Source organism: Macaca nemestrina, chromosome 12 (genome assembly GCF_043159975.1).
Source record: "Macaca nemestrina isolate mMacNem1 chromosome 12, mMacNem.hap1, whole genome shotgun sequence".
NCBI classification, from domain to species: domain Eukaryota; kingdom Metazoa; phylum Chordata; class Mammalia; order Primates; family Cercopithecidae; genus Macaca; species Macaca nemestrina.
The window spans coordinates 85,839,474-85,860,638 of NC_092136.1; the positions used below are offsets into that span (position 1 = coordinate 85,839,474).

The window sequence follows — 21,165 nt, forward strand, 5'->3', positions numbered from 1 at the left end:
TGCTCTTCCTCTCACTGCCTCTCTTCCTCCTCACTCCTTGGCAGGCTGACCATCCCCACCCACATTTCTCTGGTTTTCCTTTTAGAAAAAAGAATGTCTAAGACTCAGCAACCTAAGGGCAGTGACCTGAATAGTTAGCGAGCTGCCCCTAGCCACTCTTAATTTCACGCACTGCCGAGTCTTGAAGGGCGTGTGTTGCTGACATGGACTAAACTCCCTGATGGGTGGACTGTGCTTTCTGGCTAGTGGCTGTGCTCACATTATTCATCTCCCCATGACTCCCACCCATCTTTTCTTCTTGGGACTCAGTGCAAACACTGCTGTCCCTGAAGCCTTCTCTTACATTTCCATAGGAAGCATCCTCTCCCTTTTCTGACTGCCCTCAGTTTTTATCTGCTCTTCTTTCATGAACTTACCACTTTCTCCCTTATGGCAAAATGAATTGTGTCCAGTTTCCTCCACTAGAGCCAGAGCTCTGTAAAGGTAGGATTCTAGGTGAGATTCTGCATTTTCCCACAAGGCCTGGCCAATAGTTGGTGATTAATGGATGAAGAAATGCTTAGGAAGGAACTCAGAGGAGGGTTCAGAAAAGTGAACTCCCAGGGCCTTCAGAGACAAGGCTTTTATTCACTGTATGCCTTGGCATCTCCTCTCATACCAGAAAGTTTAAAAGAAAAAACACAGCGACAAGGATTCACTTGGGCCATTTTGGAACCCATTTATATTGTGGGTGTTACTCTGGGCTTCATCTAGCCCCATACCAGGCTCTGAGACTGCATCAGACCGTCTGAACATTCATGGCTTCCTTGGGCCAAGTATAGCTGTCCAGTGTAAAGGAGTCATAGTCTGGAGTGTAGACCAGGGATCTTACAAAAGCCTCCTTGTCCTTAGGCTCTGGGTAGTAGGAAGCCAGGTTGTGTTTGTACGCGTAGTCGAGAACCTAGAGAAAAACATGTTTGGCTAAGGAACCGAATCTAAGGGGAAACCTGCGTAAGGATCCTTGCTTGGGATCATGAGGGAGGGGAATACACCTTAAGGAACCAGATTTGTTCCTTTCATGAGTATCACTCATGAAACAACTGGATAGGAAGGATTTTAAGCTTTCTTTCTGAACAGGCAGCTTCAACATAGCGGAATAAATACTGAGCCAGGATCAAGAGGCTTCAGCATAAATTCTGCCTGCTTCCAAAGGCCTGTGGGTCCTCAGAGGTGATATTATCCTTGCTGAGCCTCAGTTTCCTCATCTGTAAAATGGGAGTAAAGAGACTTTTCTCTGGAGCAGTGTTGATAAAATTAGACAACAGGCAAATGTGTCTAGAACCTGATTTTTTTTTCCACTAGAATATGGGTTAAATTGGATGAACAGCCTGGATACGGTTCTTTGGGTATTAGATTTGGCTTCAGGAGAATGTGAATCTAAATATCGCCCAAAGGAAGAAACTGACAGGGTGAAGCTGGACCCTGAGCTGGACTGTTAATCTTGAGGCTTGATTCTGAATTCTGACAACTCGTGAGTAGTGTGTGCTGTTGTACAATGCATTTTCTGAAATTATTTTTAAACTTATAGAAAATGTAAAACATGCACACTAATAGAAATAATAGTATGATAAACCCTCATGTATCTATTATCCAGCTTTAACAGTTATCAATGTTGGGCCAGTCTTTATTGCACCATGTTCTGATTCTTTGAAAACCCATCATCTCTGCACAGTTTTATAGTTTGGAATATTCCATGAAACTGATCACCCCATAGCCAGCCATTCTGAGAAAAAGGGGAAGGAAGAGATTTACCCTGGCCGAGAGAGCACTGGGTATGGAGCTTTTTCACTGTTCTCTGCCAATCTCCAGAATTCTGGGAGAGGAACTACTGGCCCTTTGAAGAAGGAGGAAACTGAGGCTCAGGGAAGTGAAGTGATTGGGCCAATGTTATACCATTGCTGATTGGCAGAGCTGGGACCCCAAAGTCTGAGCTTTTTCCATGATGCTATGCAAGCTGACCTTTCTTATAAATGGGCGCTTATGAGTCATTTCTAAAATATTCCCATATTCTGGTCCATGGACTTTGATGACCTTTCTGCTTGGTGTATTAGGGGAAATCCAGGAGCTTTCCCAGAACTGGCCTGGGTGGGTGTTTGGGGTGGAGCTCAAGCTGCAAACAAGAGTTTGTCACCCAGCCTCTGGGTTACGTGTAGTGCAGCTCAAGAAGATCCAATGTCTCCATAGTTTCCATCCCCTTAACCCTCCTAAAGTCACAGACAGAGAAAGTGTTTGAGCCTCACTACCCATATTACAGGGGTAGGATGCCCCTTACTTTGATGGCAATTCTCAAAGACACATCTCGGATGGTGCTCAGTGGTGGGTACAGTCTCCCCTGGGACAGATGCTGCTCAGAGACTTCCTGGGCAATTTGCTGGGGAGAAGGAGAGAACCGAGAGGAATAAGCTGAGTCTCTGCCTTCCCAAAACAAGCCCAACCCATTACCCTAGAGACTCACCCCACCCTGCATAGTTAGTCAAACACTGCAGTTCCAACTGTTGGCTCTGTTACCAGGGAAGCTTAATGCTTGGGCTTAAGAGAGGACACATCCTTTCTGTACTGTAAGACTGGCTGAGGCTTAAAACAACATTAAGTGTCTCTGAATTCCAAAGGAAAATCACTAGAGCCAAGATGAATAAATTTGTGGCCTGCAAAGCAAAGGCTATGAGATCTCCTCTTGGCTGGTCCAGCCTATTGCATGGGGATCCCTGGGTCCCTCGCTTCCTGGGTCCCAGCCTCCTTCTACGTGCTTGGTACCATCTTGAGTGACCATCTAGCCTGTGTTATATCTTTTTGTTCAGTCTCCTGGAGCTCTTCCTTCCAGCCCTGGTCTCAGTCTGAGGAAGGCCTCTCCTCCAGTGAGTGACTAAGCCTCATACCTTATTGAAATAAATGTCCTAAGCACATCATCCTGAGAACAGAGCCTCCCATAGCTTCCCTTCCAGGTTCAGAGCTTGCCTCTGAGGGTTAAGCCTCATCTGCCACAGGCCCTCATCCTCCAGGCTAAGACGCTGGAGTTTGTTCAGCCTTGCAAATCAACCTCTTTAATGTTGTGGCTCTGAATCTACTCCCACCCAGTCTTCTGGTGTTAAATTTAAACTTGGGAAATGCCACTTGTGCTCTCTGAGAACTGTGTGTCTTAGAAGTGACAAGACTGAGAAGTTGGTCTCTCCTCAATGTTTTCAGATATGAGGGAAGTGAGCCTCCCCCTCTACCTCCTTCTCACACTTCCATCTTTCTTTTCCATTCATTCAGTCAAATGCTCACTGGTCATAGGTCAAACTTGACCTATTTTACAGAGTTGTTACAATGAAATGAGGTGGTGCATGCACATCTCCTTAAAGCCTATATTAATTGAAAATCAAATTCAACTTAAATTATCTTCACTAAAAATACCCTTTTCAGAAATATAACTTGCCAGGCCTTTGAAGACCGTAATGTGAGCTCCTATAGGGGAGGGGCTTTATCTTCCTCACAATGGGTGATAACAAGTAGATCCAGGAGAGATTCCTGTATAATTGACGGACACTGTTCATGAAATGATGGAGCTGAACTGTCTCACTGTACTGGAGGTAGTGGGGCAGATGTGTGGATGTCTCATGGTATTGCACAGGAAGGACTCTAGCAATTGTGTTTCTACTCAACAGGGGACTTTGCTTTCAGGCTGACTTCAAGCAGAAAGTGACTCTTTCCATCTGATGGGGGCTTCACACAGCTCTGCTCACAGCTACAGGACAAGAACACCCACCATAGCAGTGAGAAGAAAGACAAACAGAGTACTCAGACAAGAGGAAGAGAGAACTGTAACACAAAGTCATAATTAGTGTGCATGGGGCAGGGGGCAGCTGAAGAGCCTTTAGGAGACATTATTTGCACAGCCTTGGAGAGCCAGGGCTCAAAGACTAGACATAGTAAGAAGGGACCTGGTGCATGAGGTTAGCTCCCTGTGGGACTCACAGAAATGGATCCAGACAGGGCTGTGTGGAAGCCATACACATGTCTCATTGGCTTCAGGCTTTCACCAGTGCCTCAGTGAGGAGGAAATGCAGAAGGATGTTAGAAGTCACAGGAGAGCCTTTGGAGCTTATTACGTGTAAATATGTTTAATATTTATATATGGCTTTGATTAGCTTAACCTCCCAACAGAGACATTTCTGTGCCTTGCTTTTGTCAAGGCGAGGATAAATGTCAGGTGCCTGGCACTTGGTAACCACCTGGTAATTTCAGCCACTGTAACTGTTATCAATAACCATTAGTGTGAATATAGGTTGTCATTCTTAATTAATTATTTCATGGTTTTCATCATGTCTAGTAAAGAACTCTTTTGTGCACTTTTCTAGTAAAATACCTGGAACAGGTACATCTCCAACACTCATATCAGTGTTCAAGATCTGGGTCTTCCAAGGAGAAAAAACCAGGTATGACACCCACCCCCTCCCTCACAGAAAACTGTCCTAGTGGGGCTTACTACCGCCAGTTACTCTAGTGATTTGGTTAAGGCCTGTGGCTAGAAGAAGCCATCACCTATCATAGTCCACAAGCCCTCAGTTTTAGGTGGCTTTGATGGCATCTCCTCTGTCTAGGCATCTAGATGGCATTGCTAGGAGGCAGGGGGCAGAATGAGGCATGTCTCCTCCTCTGTTAGTGCCTCTTGCTAATACCCTTCACCACTATTCCTCACTCCCTGTCAAAAGCCCCATGTGTGATTGAAGAGGTCAAGCTTCAGGGTGGCCATGAGAGATGCTTGAGGTTTAAGCACTTTGGGAATCCACTGGCAACGTTGGGGCAGATGGGCAGCAGAGATAAGAGAGATCCAGTATAGGACCCAGTGTTAACCCACAAACCCTACTGCAAGCATTTGAAGGAGCAAGGACAGTGATACCTCTGCTGTCAGGAGGAAGATCTCATCTGGGATGTGCCGGATCCCGCCGGCGATGACTCCCAGTGCCACCCCAGGGAACACGTAAGCATTGTTTCCCTGCCCAGGAATGAAGGTCTTGCCATCTTCCAGAGTCACACTCTTAAAAGGACTTCCACTGGCAAAAATCCCCCGGCCCTGGAGGCAGGAAGAAAACCAGAGATGAACTTGGAGATTGGTTTGGGGTAATAATCGTGGCCCCCTATTCTTATTTTCCAAATGTTGGACCCTTCTTCATCCTCTCCCAAATGCCCAGCACCGTGCTGAGAACATGGCAGGTATTTAAAGCACATTTGTTCATTTGACCAGAAAGCTCAGCCCTCACCTGCTATTTAGCAGCCAAGAAACTGCTGAAAGGTGATGGTGTTCACAGTAACATTTTTGTCACCTCCTGGCAGGGCCAACCCAGGACATGACAGAATGTGGCCTAGAGTGTACAAGTGCCTCAGGTTCTGGGTTCTGGTCAAACCTCTGTGTTATTAAGAGCTTGGGCTTTGGAGTCAGACCTGGGTTTGACAGCCAGCTCCACTCCTTACTAGTTCTGTGACCTTGGGCATGTTACTTCATCTTTCTGAAACTCAGTTTGCTCATCAGCAATGTACGAATATTTTTCACCCTCATGGGGTTACTCATAGTAATTGTTACTATGTCCTCTCAGCCGGGGGAAGGAAGGACTCCCCGCTGACCTCGGTGACCCGGTAGCACTTCTCAGCCGTGCACTCGGCCTTGCTGGTGGGGTTGCTCAGGGCAAAGATGATAGGGCGCTCGTGGAAGGAGGCCATGTCCCTCAGAATCTGCTCCGTGAAGGCTCCTGCGATGGCAGCAACACCTACAGGGAAAAGGGGGGTAGTGGGGATGCCTACTCTTTAAAAACAACCTATTCCTCTTCTGCCGGTGGTGGTGGGGGAACTAGGAACACCATGAAAGACTTGGTCTTGGGCCCAGCATTTGCCACAAGGACTGAGGGAGCAGAACGGAAAATAATCTTCCTGCTTGAGCTGCCTGAGACCTCCTTTTCATCTCTAAGGGACTACTGGTCCACCTCAGGTCCCTGCCAGTTAAGCTGCTCCTGTGAAGGCATTCCTGGGCATTTCCATGGACAGTGAGCTGCTCCTCAGGACACAGGGAGATGCCAGGGTCTGCTTTGGGAGAGGAATGCCCATCTCATTGTGGTTAGAGAGACCAGGCTGGGTGTGGTGGCTCATGCCTGAAATCCTAGCACTTTGGGAGGCCGGGGGGCAGTGGGGCAGGGGCAGTTCACCTGAGGTCAGGAGTTTGAGACCAGCCTGGCCCAAATGGTGAAAATCAGTCTCTACTGAAAATACAAAAATTAGCTGGGCATGGTAGCGGGCACCTATAATGCCAGCTACTTTGGAGGCTGAGGCAGGAGAATCAGTTGAACCTAGGGGGCAGAGGTTGCAGTGACCTGAGATTGCACCATTGTGCTCCAGCCTGGATGAAAGAGCAAAACTCTGTCTCAAAAAAAAAAAAAAAAAAAAAAAAAAGAGGAAAAAAAGAGAGAGAAAGAGAAAGAGAGAGACCAGCCTTGCACTTTTTCATTGTATTGTATATTTCTGCATCATTGAGCCCTAACTCTGGTGCCTTAGTTCTATGGTTTCTATATAGTAGCCACTCAATAACAGTTTGTGGCATTGAATTGCACTTGGGATAGGGAAAATAGCTGTTTCCATGGGTTACTTAGACTTCCTGGCTGAGCTTCTGTCTCTCCATCTGCAAGTCAAGAGGGTTAGCTGGGCTGGGCAGTGGGTACCCTCCCTCCTCCTACCTATGATGGCTGTGGGCTTCACCAGCCTCACCACCTCCTCCAGGGAGTTCACTTCAGGATGGTCTTGGGCAAACATCTCCTTTTCATGGTTCAGGTGGCTCCTCCCCTATAGGAAAAGAACACAGAGCAGCTGTGGTCATGATGGCCTGTTGGGCAGGAGTACAGATGCATTTGGAAACTCTGAGAGCATTTCCTGCTGATCCCCATGCTTTGGTCTGAGCTGTCAGATGTTTTGGGGCCCATCTTCTTGACTACATTTCCTGGCAGAACCCATGGTGGGACCTAAGTGTGAGAGTGGGGTATGTGTGTGCGTGTGCACGTTTCTTTAACCCAAACCACATATGGAGAATCCATAAAGAATTTCTTTGAGCTGTTAGGATTCTGGCTTCCTGGGCCAGGAGAGAAAGGCTTTCGGGCAATGCCTGAGTCTCACCGAGACCCTTTGGCCCAAGGCACCCACCACCCAAGCTCAGTTGAGGGATGGGGACCTGTGCCACCCAGGGTCAGGGAGCTTATTTGAATATGCTTATAAAAGCCATTAATTCCTCTGTGAATAATACTAAACTAAGCTCCAGGAAGGTCTTAGAATGACTGGCCATGCCCAAACAGCTCCAGTTCTTCACATTTCTTCAAATGGAAGTGGGTGGGTGACAGGCTGGCATAAGTGCTGGTAAATGGGTTCAGATGCTTCTGATGACTTCTTTGGGTTAGCTGGCCTCATGGGAACCAGTGCAAAGATGTCAGCTTTGAGAGCTCCTTGGCTAGGGTTGAGCTTGATGGAGTGAGAAGAATGATGTTGAAAGATGGATAAGAGGGAAGAGTGGCAGTCTCTGGCAGCCTACACCTGTGGCCAGATTATGCTCTGGAAAGACGTGGGGATGGGAAGAGGAATCTCCAAGGCTAAGTTCCTTCCAGAAGAAATCTGGCCCCATATGGAACAATAAGAAGGTCAGTTATGCTGAGGATCTCTGCCATTCTTGGTCAATGTCCTTATGCACTTCCCCTTTTCCCATCTCTGCCATAATTTTTTGTCTCTCACTGACACTCTATGTTAGTGAAATTCTGGGAATTAAAGCACCGAGTATAGCTCTAACGGAGGGGTCCTTCAGTTGTGTCTCTCAACACATGCTAGCTGGAAGCTGGACTATTTCTCTCTCATTCATTCTTTCATTCATGCCTCACACATTAATTATGCACTTACTATGTGCCAGGCATTGATATCAAGACTGTAGTCTAGTGGGGAAACTGGAAAGGGACAACTTCTGTACAGTGTGGTAAGTACAATGTATGGAGCATAGATGCAGGAAATAAGCTTTTTGGAGGAGGTAATATTTGAGCACTATCAGAAGATAAGGAGGAAACTGGGAAGGGGTTAAGGGTTGAGAGTTGGCATGTGGAAAAACGGAGGAAAGCAATTCAGGCAGAATAACAAGATGTGTAAAGATGTGAAAGAGAGCAGGCTGCTTTTGGAAACTACGATTTAATGTGGCTGGAGGCTAGTGCAAGTCAGGAAGTGGTGGGGGACAAGACTAAAGGGGCACACATCTACACATTTGCACAAACTTTTGGACAGAAACAATTAAGGCTACTTAGGGATGAATCTTCTGCTTTGGAGTTTAGGCCATTGCCCTCGTTTTGCTCTCTATTCTGATTGAGCAGTTTACTTCTTGGGGACCTCTTCCAGTCCAGTTCCTGGAAGCTGTAAGGTGTCAGGAAACCTCCAGGTCTCCAGACTGACAGTACCTTGACAATGAGCCCTTTAGAGTCCACCATCCAGATCTTTCTTGTGGCCTCTGCCTTCGGTACACCTTCTTTCTCTAGGGCCATGACAAGGAGGTGGGCAATGCCCATAGCTGCCTGGAAGGTACCATAGGGTGGACGTTCAGACACAGGGCAAACAGCTGCTGAACATTTTTATCTGATGTCTCACCATAATGACCCCCTCTTCTTTCCCCCACCTCCATGACTCCCAGGAGGCCCAATTAAGTCCTTGTCTTGAGACACCCAATTGTCAGAGCCTAGGCAGCTGCAATGATCACAATATGTCTGTTCTGCTTCCTCTCTTCAGAACCCCAGAAGGCCTCCCTTTTTTGATATACTTCCATCCATTCTTATTCTCTTCCTGGAGCAACAAAAGAAACCCTTAATGCCACCTACCTCGCCTGCACCTTGGAAAACAAACACGTGATTGGAAAGCTTGTTCTTGGTGATTCGCAGAGCAGCCAGGATCCCTGCCACAGCAACGGAGGCTGTGCCTGAAACAGAGTGGCCTGAGATCAACCTCTGGCCACAGGCCCCCAGCTCCCAAGATAAGACCCTTGGCAGAGTTCCCCACACCTTGGACCAGTGGAGGAACAGGCAACTTTTCTTAGCCCTTATGCCCTGTAGGCATGCAAATTTTGGTGCAAATCCATGCTCTTTTTTGCAGATAACTTTTTTTGTTGTTGAAGTTGAGAAACAGCTCCTGGTTTGTTACTTGACCCCATAAGATGGGATCAGATAGCCAAGTGCTGCTACCACCATCATTCATAAAGAAAATGATAAATATAATGGAAGACAAAAAAAGCACGAGCCTCTCAGAATTATATAAGGGCTAAATGCATAAAAACATTTAAAAAATGAGAACACAACCTGGCCATGTGACATTAAATGACCATATGGCCTGAGCTGCGTATCTTATCCACCAAGTCATAAGGTTGGGTGTGTCTGGTCACACACCATCATCAAATAGCTTGAGTATGTCTGGAAGGAATAAATAAGTCGTATGAGTAGGTGGCTCAGATTCATTTGAACCACTGCTACATGACTTTTCCCTGAATCCACATCTAAGGCCTCATTGGGGATTCCTTAAGAGTTGCTGACCAAGGAGAAAAAACTTGGGCTTGGTTTACAAGTTGTTGTGAATAATATGCTGGTACCAACTAGAAGTGTAAGGTGGTGGCAGCTTCACAGCCCCAGTAAAAGGTAGCCTTCAAAGGTAATGGTGAAGGACAGTGGACATGACTTCATGTGGTAAATTTAGTTGTATGCTTTCGTCCAAGGGATGGTTAGCACAACATTGATTCATGAGCAGTTGCTAATGGTTTAGCTGAATGGTCAGGGACTTGGAAAGAACAAAATAGTAAGATTGGTGATAAGGAGGTCTGGGGAAAAGGTAGGTGATGGACCTCTTGGGATAGATACAGAGTAAGAGGATATTTGTGCCCCATGTGAGAGTTTATCAAAGGACATGATGAAAACAGTCTTTCAATAATCAGGTGAACAAAATGGCATGGCCTGGATATGTTAGACAGCATCTTTCTTTAGTCACCCAGGGTTAGCTTAATGGACTTATGCATAAAACAGCCATGGTGGTAAGGATGGAGGCTATGCATGGGCTTCATCTTACCAAGCTGGCCTGTTACTGTTGAATGATTAACCTGTCAAACAGAGAGAACAATGCTGAGCTCCTGATGGGCACCGTTCCCTGGGGGGACCATTCACCTGGTGGCAGGATGATTACACTAGACTTCTCCCATCATGGACAGGAAAGAAATCTGTCCTAACTGGAGCAGATATACATTCTGGATATGGATTTCTTTCCTTGTCTATAATGCTTCTGCCAGCACCATCATTTATGGATGTTTGAAATACCTGTTTGTCATCCAGATATATTACAGACAGCAAGGCTTTTAATCAAGGAGTTTACTTCACAGTAAAAGATGGGCAGCAATATGCTCACGCCATGAAATTCACTGGTCTTAACTTGTGCTCAGCCACTCAGGAGCAGCAGGCTTAGTAGATCAGTAGAATGGCCTACTGAAGAATTACTTAAGACTTAAGTCGAAGCAACACCTCATGGAGATAATGAGCTTCTCTTTTATGGGATGCAATGTATGATGACTTAGCAAGCAAGACATTGTGTTTTTCTCTCATAGCCAAAATGTATGGGTCTAGAAATTGCGAGGTGGAAATGGGAGTGGCTCTTCTCATCATTTCACCTAATAACCCACATACAGAATTTTTGCTTCCTGTCTCTTTAATTTTGTGCCCTGCTGGATTGGAGGTCTCAGTTGCCAAGAAGGAAATACTTCCATTAGGATTTATGACATGGTTCTATTGAATTGGGAGTTGAAACAGCTCCCTGGCTAGCTGGGGCTCTTCATGCTGCTAAATAAGTGGGCAAAGAAGGGGATTACTTTTCTGGCTGTTGTGATTCATCCTGATAATCAAAGGGACAGTGAGGACAAGGAGGACTATGTCTGAAGCCTAGGGGAGTCTTCTAGGGGAGTATCTTCATATTTCCATGCTCAATAGCAAATATTAATAAATACTATTGCAACGAAGGAGATTCAGGCCTATGGAGGATTCAGATCCTTCAGAAATGAAGGTTTGGGTCACTCTACTGGGTAAAGAATCCTGGCCACCTGAGGTCCTGTCTGAGGACAAGAAAACATGGAACGGAAGGTTGAAGAAAAAATTTACAAAAGTCACCTTTGACATCATGACTGGTTACAGAAACAAGGAATATAGCAGCCATGCATATTTTTCTTCCTTGATCATAATGTGACTATAATGGTATACATGAGCTAATTTCTTCTCCCTTCTCCTCCCTATTATTTTATGTAAGTTCTGTTGGAGGTTAATTCCACATGTTAGTCTTTAGATAACAGAGTTTTCAAATGTGACTGAATTTTATGAGCTATTAATTCTGCTTAGAGGTGGATAGCATGACTATCTTCCAGAGCTGACTAAAATGTCTGTTGGGACATTGTCTATCCCCATGTCGGAGAGAAGGTGAGAATGTCTTCATTTGTTGGAAAACTAGTTAAATGTTGTGAGGCATTTTGTTAGAAGTTTTTTTGTTTTTTTGTTTTTTTTGTTTTTGTTTTTTTTAAATTTTAGACAGAATCTCACTCTGTCACCCAGGCTGAAGTGCAATGGCATGATCTTAGCTCACTGCAACCTCTGCCTCCTGGATTCAAGCAATTCTCCTGCCTCAGCCTTCCAAGTAGCTGGGATTACAGGCAGCCACCAAAAAGCCAAGCTAATTTTTTGTATTTTTAGTAGAGACAGGGTTTTGGCATGTTGGCCAGGCTGGTCTCAAACTCCTGACCTAAGGTGATCTGCCAGCCTTGACCTCCCAAAGTGCTGGGATTACAGGCGTCAGCCACCACACCTGGCCAGAGTTGTTTTTGTTGTGTGGAAGTACATATGTGCCAGACAGTGTATGTGGATGCTGAATAGCCAGAAGGGTGGACTGTACCAATTATTGGGTAATTGTTTCTCAGCCTCTTTACACTGCTTTGTCTGCAAACCACTTTTCAGCTTTGCCAACTTGCTCTATGCTGGGCTCTGCCAATAGTAGGTGCTAGAGGGAGACAAGGGCTAGGTGAGGGGGATAATGTGTTCCCCCCTCCCCCAGCATCATCCGTCTTCTTAGGATTGCAAGGTAAAATGTAGGACACTTTGTAAAATTTGATTTTTAGATAAACAACAAGTTTTTTTTAGTATAAGTATGTCCTATGCAATATGAGCATAAATACACTAAAAATTATTTGTTTCTATCACCGAAATTTAACTGAGTGTTCTGCATTTGGTTTTGCTAAATCTGCCAGCCCCACAGTCTTAGTTCTTCAACTTCCCAGCAGCAGTTTGTTCTTGAAGCAGAAGTTGAACGCAGTTTGCAGTTTGGCCATCACTGAGAGAACTAGCCTCATAGCTGCCACTAAGTGACACCAATGCCACTAACTGCCACCTCCTCTTTCCTTTGTTCCCTTAGCCTCAGGAGTCGTAGCAGATCCTTAGTGTTTCTTTTTTGGCTTTTGAATTCTTTAATAGACAATTAACATTTTTTAAAATATTAAGTGTTCTCTGTTAAAGCAAGTGTATAGACTGATACAGAGAGCTCACAATAAAGTAATCACAGTCAGCAACGCTAAGCCCCCACGATGGTGAAACCAAAACAAAACAAAACAAAAGAAAATTAAAGTAGGACTATTTATGGCTTATTACATTTGGATAATTAAAAAAAAAGTTGTCATCTATGACTGGTGAGGGAGGAATGAAAAGTAAAATGTCCCAATATCCTTTGTGTTTTGAAGTGCTACAATCTTTTGTGGAGAACTGTTTCCCCATCTAGAGCAAAGGCATAAAATATATTTGCCCTTTGACCTTATACTTCTACTTTTGAGAATCTATATATGGTAAAATCCAAAATGTATATACTAGGATATTTATGACAGTGTTATTTTTAATACAGAATGGCTGGAAATAACCTACACATCTAACAAAGGAGTAATGATTAAGTAAAGTAGCCAGGGTAGACACAGTAGACTGTTTTATAGCTATTAAAAATGATCATCATGAATATTATGCAGCAACATGGAAAATGCTATGAAGCTAGTCACTAACATCAGATATTGTTCCAAGTACTTTATATGTCTTAACATGAAGACAGTTATTTATTTAATCCTCATTGTTGCCATCTTCACTTTACAGATTGGGAAAATAAGGTATGGTTTGCTGAACTGTACAAGATCATATAAGAGAGCCAGGATGTGAATCCAGGGACTCAAGCTCTAGGACCTGTGTGCTTAAGCACTAACCTATGTTCCATTGAGTTGGCTGGAAGGAAGAGAACATTAAATGGTATGCATGTGATGATTCTAATTGTAATGTATGACACACATAGAATCCAGAAGGAACTTACAAAATACTAATGGTTGCAGGGTGGGGGTATGAGTGAATTTTCTATATTCTCTGTTTCCAGTTTTCTAGGTGGCTTATTTTTTGCTAGCTCTGGGGTGGGCCTTCTCCTAGATTTATACTTGGCTCAGTAGGTGAGATGGGGGTACAGCAAACAGTTGGTGGCCAATAAGTGCACATTCATCATTGTGGACATCAGAAGGTGGGACTCTATGCAGGATCATACTTGTCAGAAGATGGGGTGCAGGCACCCCTGTCTTCACACAGCTGTTACCTAGAGGGAGTGTTGAACTGTTGGCAGTGTCACAGGGACAGGGCTGAGGATACTGGGACTTCCTAACATCCTTCCCATGGTCCCCAAAGTATGCATTGTGCACCTTCTGAGGGCCTAGAAAGTGACAGGCACCATGCCAGGCACTGTGGAAGACGGAGATGAATCAGACATGATCCCTGCCATCAGGGAACTCCCAGTTTATGAAAATTTGGGCACAAAACAGTAGAACACAGTGGGTAGTCTGGGTAGTCAGAGATCACTGGAAATTGTTACATTCATTTATTTTTTGAGCATTAGTTATGAACCAGGCTCAGGTACTGAGGATACCATAGTAACAAAATAGACCAAGCTCATTTCTGTTTGTAAGGAAAGAAATTACTAAATGATTGCAAGTGTGATGGCTATTATAAAACAGTTGTTCATTACATACTTTTTGTTAGTTTATGTACAGAAAAGTAAGTTATCAGTATCAACTTACCTCTGCACTGCCTCCCCGTGTACTCCATGTACCAGTAGCATTATTCCTTGTTGCCTAAACATACCATGCATGTTTATGCTTATGTACATTTCCCTGCTATTCTCCCTATCTAGAAGACCCTTTTGCAGTTCATTATTCCTTAAGACTCAGCCCAAATGATCAGCAAGACATTCCTTGCTACCCCAGGCATCCTTAACCACCCCTCCTTTTCCCATATCTATTTTTTCATCTAACCTGACCTGAATGAAGCTGGGCTGTATCATGGTCAGGCTCAGGACTGTACTGCATTCACAAGAAACACCAAGCTGACATCCAAGAAAGTATCAACAAGCAATTTAAATAAGTATTTAAATCACTTAAAGAGAGGGCGAGGAGAAATGAATTGTATGACCCTCTCCTGAAATCTCCAAATCCCCTTTGTCCTTAATTTTCTCCAAAGTTCATTTATTATGTGGAACTCCCCATTTTCTCTGCCTCCCTGCAAATAACCCCATACTTCTTACTCTCTGCCCATAAAACCCTCTTTCATTTCAGTTCTACGGAGTCAGAATTTGTATTCGAAAAGATCTCCAGATGATGTGTATGCCATTCAAGTTTGAGATGCACTGAACTAGATGGCCTCTCTAGGTGAGGTACTAGTTTCCTGCCATTGGCTAGAGGGAGTTTTCTGCTCTTCCCAGTCTGTTTCAGGACAGCCTTTTGCCTCCCTGAAAGGAGGCGTTGCGCAAAGCATTTGCCACCAGATGGCGCCAAAGGTATTTCATCAGAGATGATCCCCCAGACACTACACTCTGGATGGGTCTTTTTCTTTTTGGATGTCAACTGTCTTCTGGGGTTATTTGCAGGTTGAATAACTGGGCCTACTCACAGAAATTCAGTGCTGGATGGAGATTGGAGATAATGGCATTTAACAGCTGTACAAATGAGGAAACTGACAGAGAAAGGTGGCTTGGCCCTGTCAGTCACCCAAAGCAGGGAGACCTGGGGGTTTCCTTCCTAGGTTTGCTTCCATCCCTTCACCATCTCTGCTGCTCGGACAGCCCTTTCTGACTATAGTTGAAGGCAGCAGGAGAGGTGTTATGGGGTTTCTCTGGGGAAGGACGGAGCAGGGTGTTAGCAGAGGCAGAGGGAAGTGAACTTAGGCAGTAGATGTCAACATTCAGCTGTATCTCTGGAAGGGGAGGGGAACTCAAAACAATGGGAAATCTGATGGGAAACAGTCACACATTACAATAAAAGGATGCAAGGTCAGCTGCCATTTATTGATCACTCTTACTGTGGCCTTGGCTCTGTGCTGTGTGCTTACCAGCACAGCATTGGCTCAATTAATCTTCCCAACAACTCCATGAAGTAGGGACTACTGTGCTCCTATTTTTTGCCCTTAAAAGTGGAGAGTGAGGTTCAAAGGAAATAGAACTAATCAGGACAGAACTTCTGAATCCTATCACCACCAAGTCTTCAGACCCACTGCCTCCATGTCCACGTACTTGCCTTTCCCCATTACCATCGATGCCTCCCTGCTCCTAGCTAAAGCACCACTTGTCTACTGGATCCCATAATTCTTGCCTACTTTTCCTGTTATTCCCACTCCTATTGCCTGCATATTCAATTTTGCCCTCTCTACTGTATCATTCTCATCAGCATACAAATACACTGTAAAACTTCCATCTTTAAAAAGCCCTCCCTTGGCCCTATGTGTCCCACCCTATTTCTCACTCTCCTTTATAGCCAAACTCTTCTAAAGAGCTGAATATATTAACTACATCTAGTTCCTTCCTCCTTGGTCCCCATGAAACCCAGTCCAATCAAATGACTGACCCACCTCTTGTCAGGGTCCCCAAGTACCTCCAGGTGACCAAATTCAGTAATCAATTCTCAGCCTTCTTCTTTCTTGACCTCTTAGCAGCATTTGGTACTGTTGCCCATTCTTTCCTTTGGGAAACTATTTCTGCACTTGGCTTCTGGAACCCCACACTCATTGGGTACCTCACTGGCTACTTCTCCCTGCTCTCCTCCCTGGCATCCTGCTCTGAGGCCATCCTCTGAGGTAGCAAGCTGTTCTAACTACAGGTTAGAACTCAAGAGGAGAAACAGTGGTTCTTAAGCTCCAAATTACAAAGTTTGGCAAATAAAGTTATCTGCATTTTTGGGGTGCTCTTGGGCTATGCACTAGGGATTTAAAACTGGAGAGGAAGCTACTTAGCTGTTTCAAGGTAAGCACTTTGAGAAGCCCATGGGTCCAGGGATATGCTGGAACATGGCTTGTGCCCATAAATGCCATGGGCAGCTGAAAGTGTGACTGGTTGTTCCTATTCATGATGAAAGAAAAAGTTTTCTTTTCAGAGGGAGCTTTCTATAATTACATTTCCTGCCAACTGAGTACTTGAGGTTGTAGGTTCAGGAAATAGCACAAAAGGACATGCTGAAAATGTAGTTTCTGCTTTTAATAGTCAGATTTGACAACGTTAAAGGAGTTTCCATGCTGAACAACAGATTATTGGAGGAAAGAATTTACTCTTTATCAGATAAGGGAAGACTTCTGACCCAGGCAGCAAGAAGGATAGAGTTAGGCTCTGTCAGGGTCTGGCCACGGTGGCTTTGGAGGTCTGGGTTCCTATTGGGACAGAACAACCTCTGCTATGAGGCCACACCTGCTTCCACGATCCATAAGAATTACATTTCTACGGTAGCTACTGCCATTCATTTATTCATTAGTATGTGCTGAGTGTTTGTTCTGGGCCTTCTCTGGACTAGGCTTTGAATAAATAAAGACAAATAAAAGTCTTGTTCTCAAATAAAACTCTCAAGGAGTTGCCAGCACAAGTGTTCCAAAAATTCAGGTTCCCCTTTATTGGACACCAAGCAAAGGCCTTCTAGACTACTTCTCTGCAATTTCTGTGTCATAAGGGAATTTTCTGGAGCTCCTGGACTCTCTAGAGGGCAGTTCCCTGGCCCATGGAGAAGGTAGGGTTAGGCGTATTTTGCCACAATTTGGAAGGAACCCGAAGGAATAATGATCATCTTCTTGACTTCTCTGAAGTTTTGACTGTTGCAGCAGCTAACAGGGGAGGTCTCGGAGGAGCCAGATACACGAGATCCACATGAATTTCAGGACTAGGGACAGCCCTGGAAGTGAAGAACAGCCTCAGAACACAGGACTTAGTGAAAAGGAAGGCTTTGGGAACAGGGGAGAGAAAAGGTTAAAGAGACCAGGAGAAGTTTCACTGCAGGGGGAGAAATCAAGGAAAGGCCTGGAACTGCTACTCAGTGTGTGTAGTGGTGGTGGTGGGTGACAGAGAGGGCAGGTGACCCCCGACAGCTGGAAATAATCCCTGGCATCTTGTAAACAAGACAAACGAGCTGCACGAAGTCTTCAGAGATGAGCCATTCCTGCCTGTCTGCCTCTTCCTTATTGTGGCATCTGAAGCCTATGCAAAGTCCCCCACACCTTTCCGCTCCAACAAGGTCATCATCTTCCAGGGATGTATTTTGCATTTCTTGGCTAAGAGCCCCACTCCTCTCCCTGGGGAACTTTGAAGCATTCTGTAAAGTGGGTGACCACCATCCAGTGGCACTCCCAGATCCTGGGGAAGAGTGGGATCATTTAGAGTCTGTGGCTTAGCGCTGGGTGCATTATCCTGGGGAAAGTGAAATGAGCCTTTAGGGACAAACAGAAAGTAGTGAAGAACAGAAAGAGAATTCTAGGCAGAGGGACCAGCACATTCAAAATCATGGAGTTGGCAGAAAACTCACAGAAGAGTGACTAATACAATGGGCTGGAATAATAGGGTATATGGGGAAAAGGGGAGAAAAGTGAGGTGGCCTCTCTTCTCCCCAGAGTTCCCCAGTCCTGTGCTCACATGTGGCCCTCTCCTCACCTCCACCAAATTCTCTGCCTTAAGTCTCCTCTTTCCTTCTTCCCTCCCATATCTACGTGTCAGGAGCCTACTAAGCATCAGAGATTTTAGTAATAGGTACCATGAACTGAGTACTGCTACGTGCCTGTCCCTACCTATACATCACTGCAATCCTTACAACAATTCAGTGCCATAAATGGGTGCTGGAAATACTTATCAAGGAATTGGCATATACTACAACCAACCATAACAGATGCTGGCCTTATAAAAGCACCCTGACCATTCTGGTGGTACTAGCTGATGAGCAGTTATGGCTGTTAAAACTGTTAAGTCCATTTTACAGATAAGGAAAGGAAGGTACTGAGAATTTCAGCCACTTGGCCAAAGCCACAAAACAGGAAAATGGGGATTCAGACCTAGGCTTGTCTTGGTGCAATGCCTGATTGTTAAGCATTGGGCTCACAGGGGGTGCTACTAGCCTAACATAACACACAGGAACCTTGATGTGCTGTCTGGCCTGGAGATTTAGCAGGATTGGTGGGCAAGGCAGGTCCAGTGAAGGCTGGCCAGGTGGAGGATGCTGCAGAGCTAATGAGCCAGTGGGGCTTTCCTGGCTCCAGCCATGCTGTGTGGTCAGCTTGCACGTGGAGGCCAGAGACCCACAGAAACTGGGCCAGCAGCACCCTGGACCTGGCCCTTTGTGTGGCTCTTCTTCCTTCCCTTGTCCCCAGCGTGAGCATTCCCACTTCCTTTCCCCTTCTAGGCCTTTCTTTCCTCCCTAAGAGCAGAGATGCTTCTCTGGTCCCAGCTGAAACAACAAAAGTCACCTGAGCCTCCGCCTTTTCCAAAATTCCTGAGAGGCTGCCAGCAACAAGTCAGTGCATTGGCGGCTCTGATCACCAAGGACCAACCTGGGCCTGGGCCGAGGCTTTATGTGGGTCTGAGCTGGGGCGGGAGGCAAAGATGATCAGAAGCCCTGGCGATCTCTCTTTCCTTCAAGTGCTGGGGCTCCAGAGGCCCAGCCCTGTGGGGTCAGTGATTCTGAGCACATGGTACAGTGGGACTGGTTGGGAGACAGTCAAATAATGTGCCCTGGGCTCCTGATCTGCACCAGGCGTGGCCCTGCCCTCTGGGAGGTCAGTAGAGTGGAGCTTTCGAGGATTTAATTCTATCTATCCACTGAGGATGTAAGGCTAGGCTGGTGTCAGAGTAGGTAGCATGACCCTAGTCTCATTTTCATGTGGGTCGCTCGGTTCCAGCCCCCTCCATGTGTGGTTCCCAAGAAGATTCTGAGAATCTGTCTCCAGATCCCACGTGCGGTGTGATTTGGTTTCTGTTTACAACTGTGATTCTGCATTGCTTCCTCCTCCCTCCCACACTCCCTCTCGCCCCTTCACTCCCAACTTTCTGTGGTTCTGTGCATGGAGGTGCTCCTCTCCCATTATGAGCATGGCTTGTAGTCTTAAGTGGCATTGCTCCTTACTTTGTATTTGGAGATAAAGGGGGACAATTCCAGCATGGGCTGTATCTTCCGTGTTGGCTCATTAGTACTGGAATTCCTTACTAGTCTTCTCATTGTCCATTTAACAATGAGAACGCACATTACAGGCTTCTGGTCTGGACTCATCCCTAACCAGCTTGGGACCGTGGGCCTCATCTTCAGGTCTGCATTCTGTAGGAGTTAGAGGAAGGAATGGGAACGATGGGGAGGACAGGATGAGAGCAGCAGGATGCCAGGGAGCAGCAACACCCGCACTGTTCCAGCAGGGTCTGGAATTTCATCCTTAACGAGAAGATACCCTCCACCACCTCACACGTGCAGGAGCAACAGGCAGCCTGATGCCATGGAGAGAGTGGAGAATTCCAAGTCAGACATAATGGGGTTCCAGTTCCAGCTTTGTGTCTGTCTGACTGTGTGGCCGTCAGCAACCTTTAACCCCCAGGCTTCAGTTTCCTCATTAGTGACATGGGACAGCTGTGTTTGTCCCCCAGTGAGGGAGGGGGAGATGTTGCCAGGCACTTGTAAGATAGTGAGGATGAAAAGCACTTTCAACCTAAAGTTCTATGTGCATGCAAAATGTTACTTGGTACAGTTTGGGTCCCCTGGACGCAGATTCTGAGATATACTGGAGTGTTCAGGATGTTTTTAGGAATTGCCCTTGTGGGAAGGAAGGGAAGGAAGCAGAATGGGTTGAGGGGAAGTTGAGCTGGGATGCAGGCCCCAAAGTCTCAGTCAACTCCATGGGGAGCTTGAGTTGTCCTGCACTGGGCTAAAATAGTTAAGCCTTTATATTCCGTCATCACTGGTGAGGCCAGCTCCTGGTGGGGTGGCGAGGTGGCTCTCTCTCTCTGAGGCTCTGCAGATTGTGCTGACAGCCTGCTGTCAGATGGGCAACAAGTCTTTCCTTGAAGGAGGATCTGGGTGGTGCATGCCCATGCCCACCTCTTCATGGTTGTTAATGATATGGTCACACCTAAACATCAGGCTGAGCTGATCAAAGGCTGGTTCTTATAGGGCTCCTGCCATTCCAGCACTATTTGCCAGCTGTCCTCATGAGTTCTAGATTGATGGCTTTAGTCTTGAATTTCTGAGAAAAGAATAGTAAATCCCTCTTCTTTTTGCTCTGGGACCCAGAAAACTATCCCACTTGGTTTTGCCTGGGAGCAAAATTGACTGTAGAGGCAAGACGCAAAAACCAATGAATGTAAACAAATGAATTGATTTAATTAAAAACAAACAGCTCCCTGTGTCTGCATGTGGGGTTACACATGGGAATATGTATGAGCATGTGCAGAGGTGCATTTATGTGTGAGCACAATCAGTCCTTGAACAACATGGGGTTGAGCTGCGTGAGTCCACTTACATGCAGATTTTTTCAATACATATATTTTTTAAAATTTTGGAGGTTTCTAACAATTTGAAAAAACTCACAGATGAACTGTGTAGCCTAGAAATATCAAAAAAATTAAGAAGTATGTCATGCACACATAAAATAGGGGTAGATACTAGTCTATTTATGTGTTAGTCCACTATTTTTATGTTATTAGTAAGGCTTCTGGTCAACAGTAGGCTCTTAGTAGCTAAGTTTCTGGAGAGGCAAAAGTTATGCATATTTTTGACTGTGTGGA

The 21,165-nt window shown here is 45.5% G+C and overlaps 1 protein-coding gene and 1 long non-coding RNA gene across 5 annotated transcripts in view; one reads left to right on the forward strand and one right to left on the reverse strand.

The window, feature by feature from the left end:
- Positions 1-693: 693 nt before the first annotated feature.
- The window catches only part of LOC105468872 (malic enzyme 3), a 223,741-nt gene continuing 203,269 nt past the window's right edge, over positions 694-21,165 (reverse strand). For 2 of the 4 annotated variants that reach the window (XM_011719348.2, XM_011719351.3), the window contains 7 exons: positions 8,898-8,995; positions 8,484-8,597; positions 6,741-6,846; positions 5,641-5,783; positions 4,919-5,092; positions 2,312-2,410; positions 694-940 (listed from right to left, as the gene is read on the reverse strand). In XM_011719348.2, the coding sequence (XP_011717650.2) occupies positions 779-940; positions 2,312-2,410; positions 4,919-5,092; positions 5,641-5,783; positions 6,741-6,846; positions 8,484-8,597; positions 8,898-8,995 (896 nt within the window). In that variant the 3' untranslated portion in view covers positions 694-778. The remainder of the gene's footprint in view (positions 941-2,311; positions 2,411-4,918; positions 5,093-5,640; positions 5,784-6,740; positions 6,847-8,483; positions 8,598-8,897; positions 8,996-21,165) is intronic. The other 2 variants (XM_011719349.2, XM_011719350.2) reach the window with 2 other exon arrangements.
- On the forward strand, positions 2,410-20,936 carry LOC105468871 (uncharacterized). The gene is made up of 3 exons (XR_011611233.1): positions 2,410-4,454; positions 13,221-13,370; positions 14,714-20,936. It is a non-coding gene; the product is annotated as an uncharacterized lncRNA (long non-coding RNA).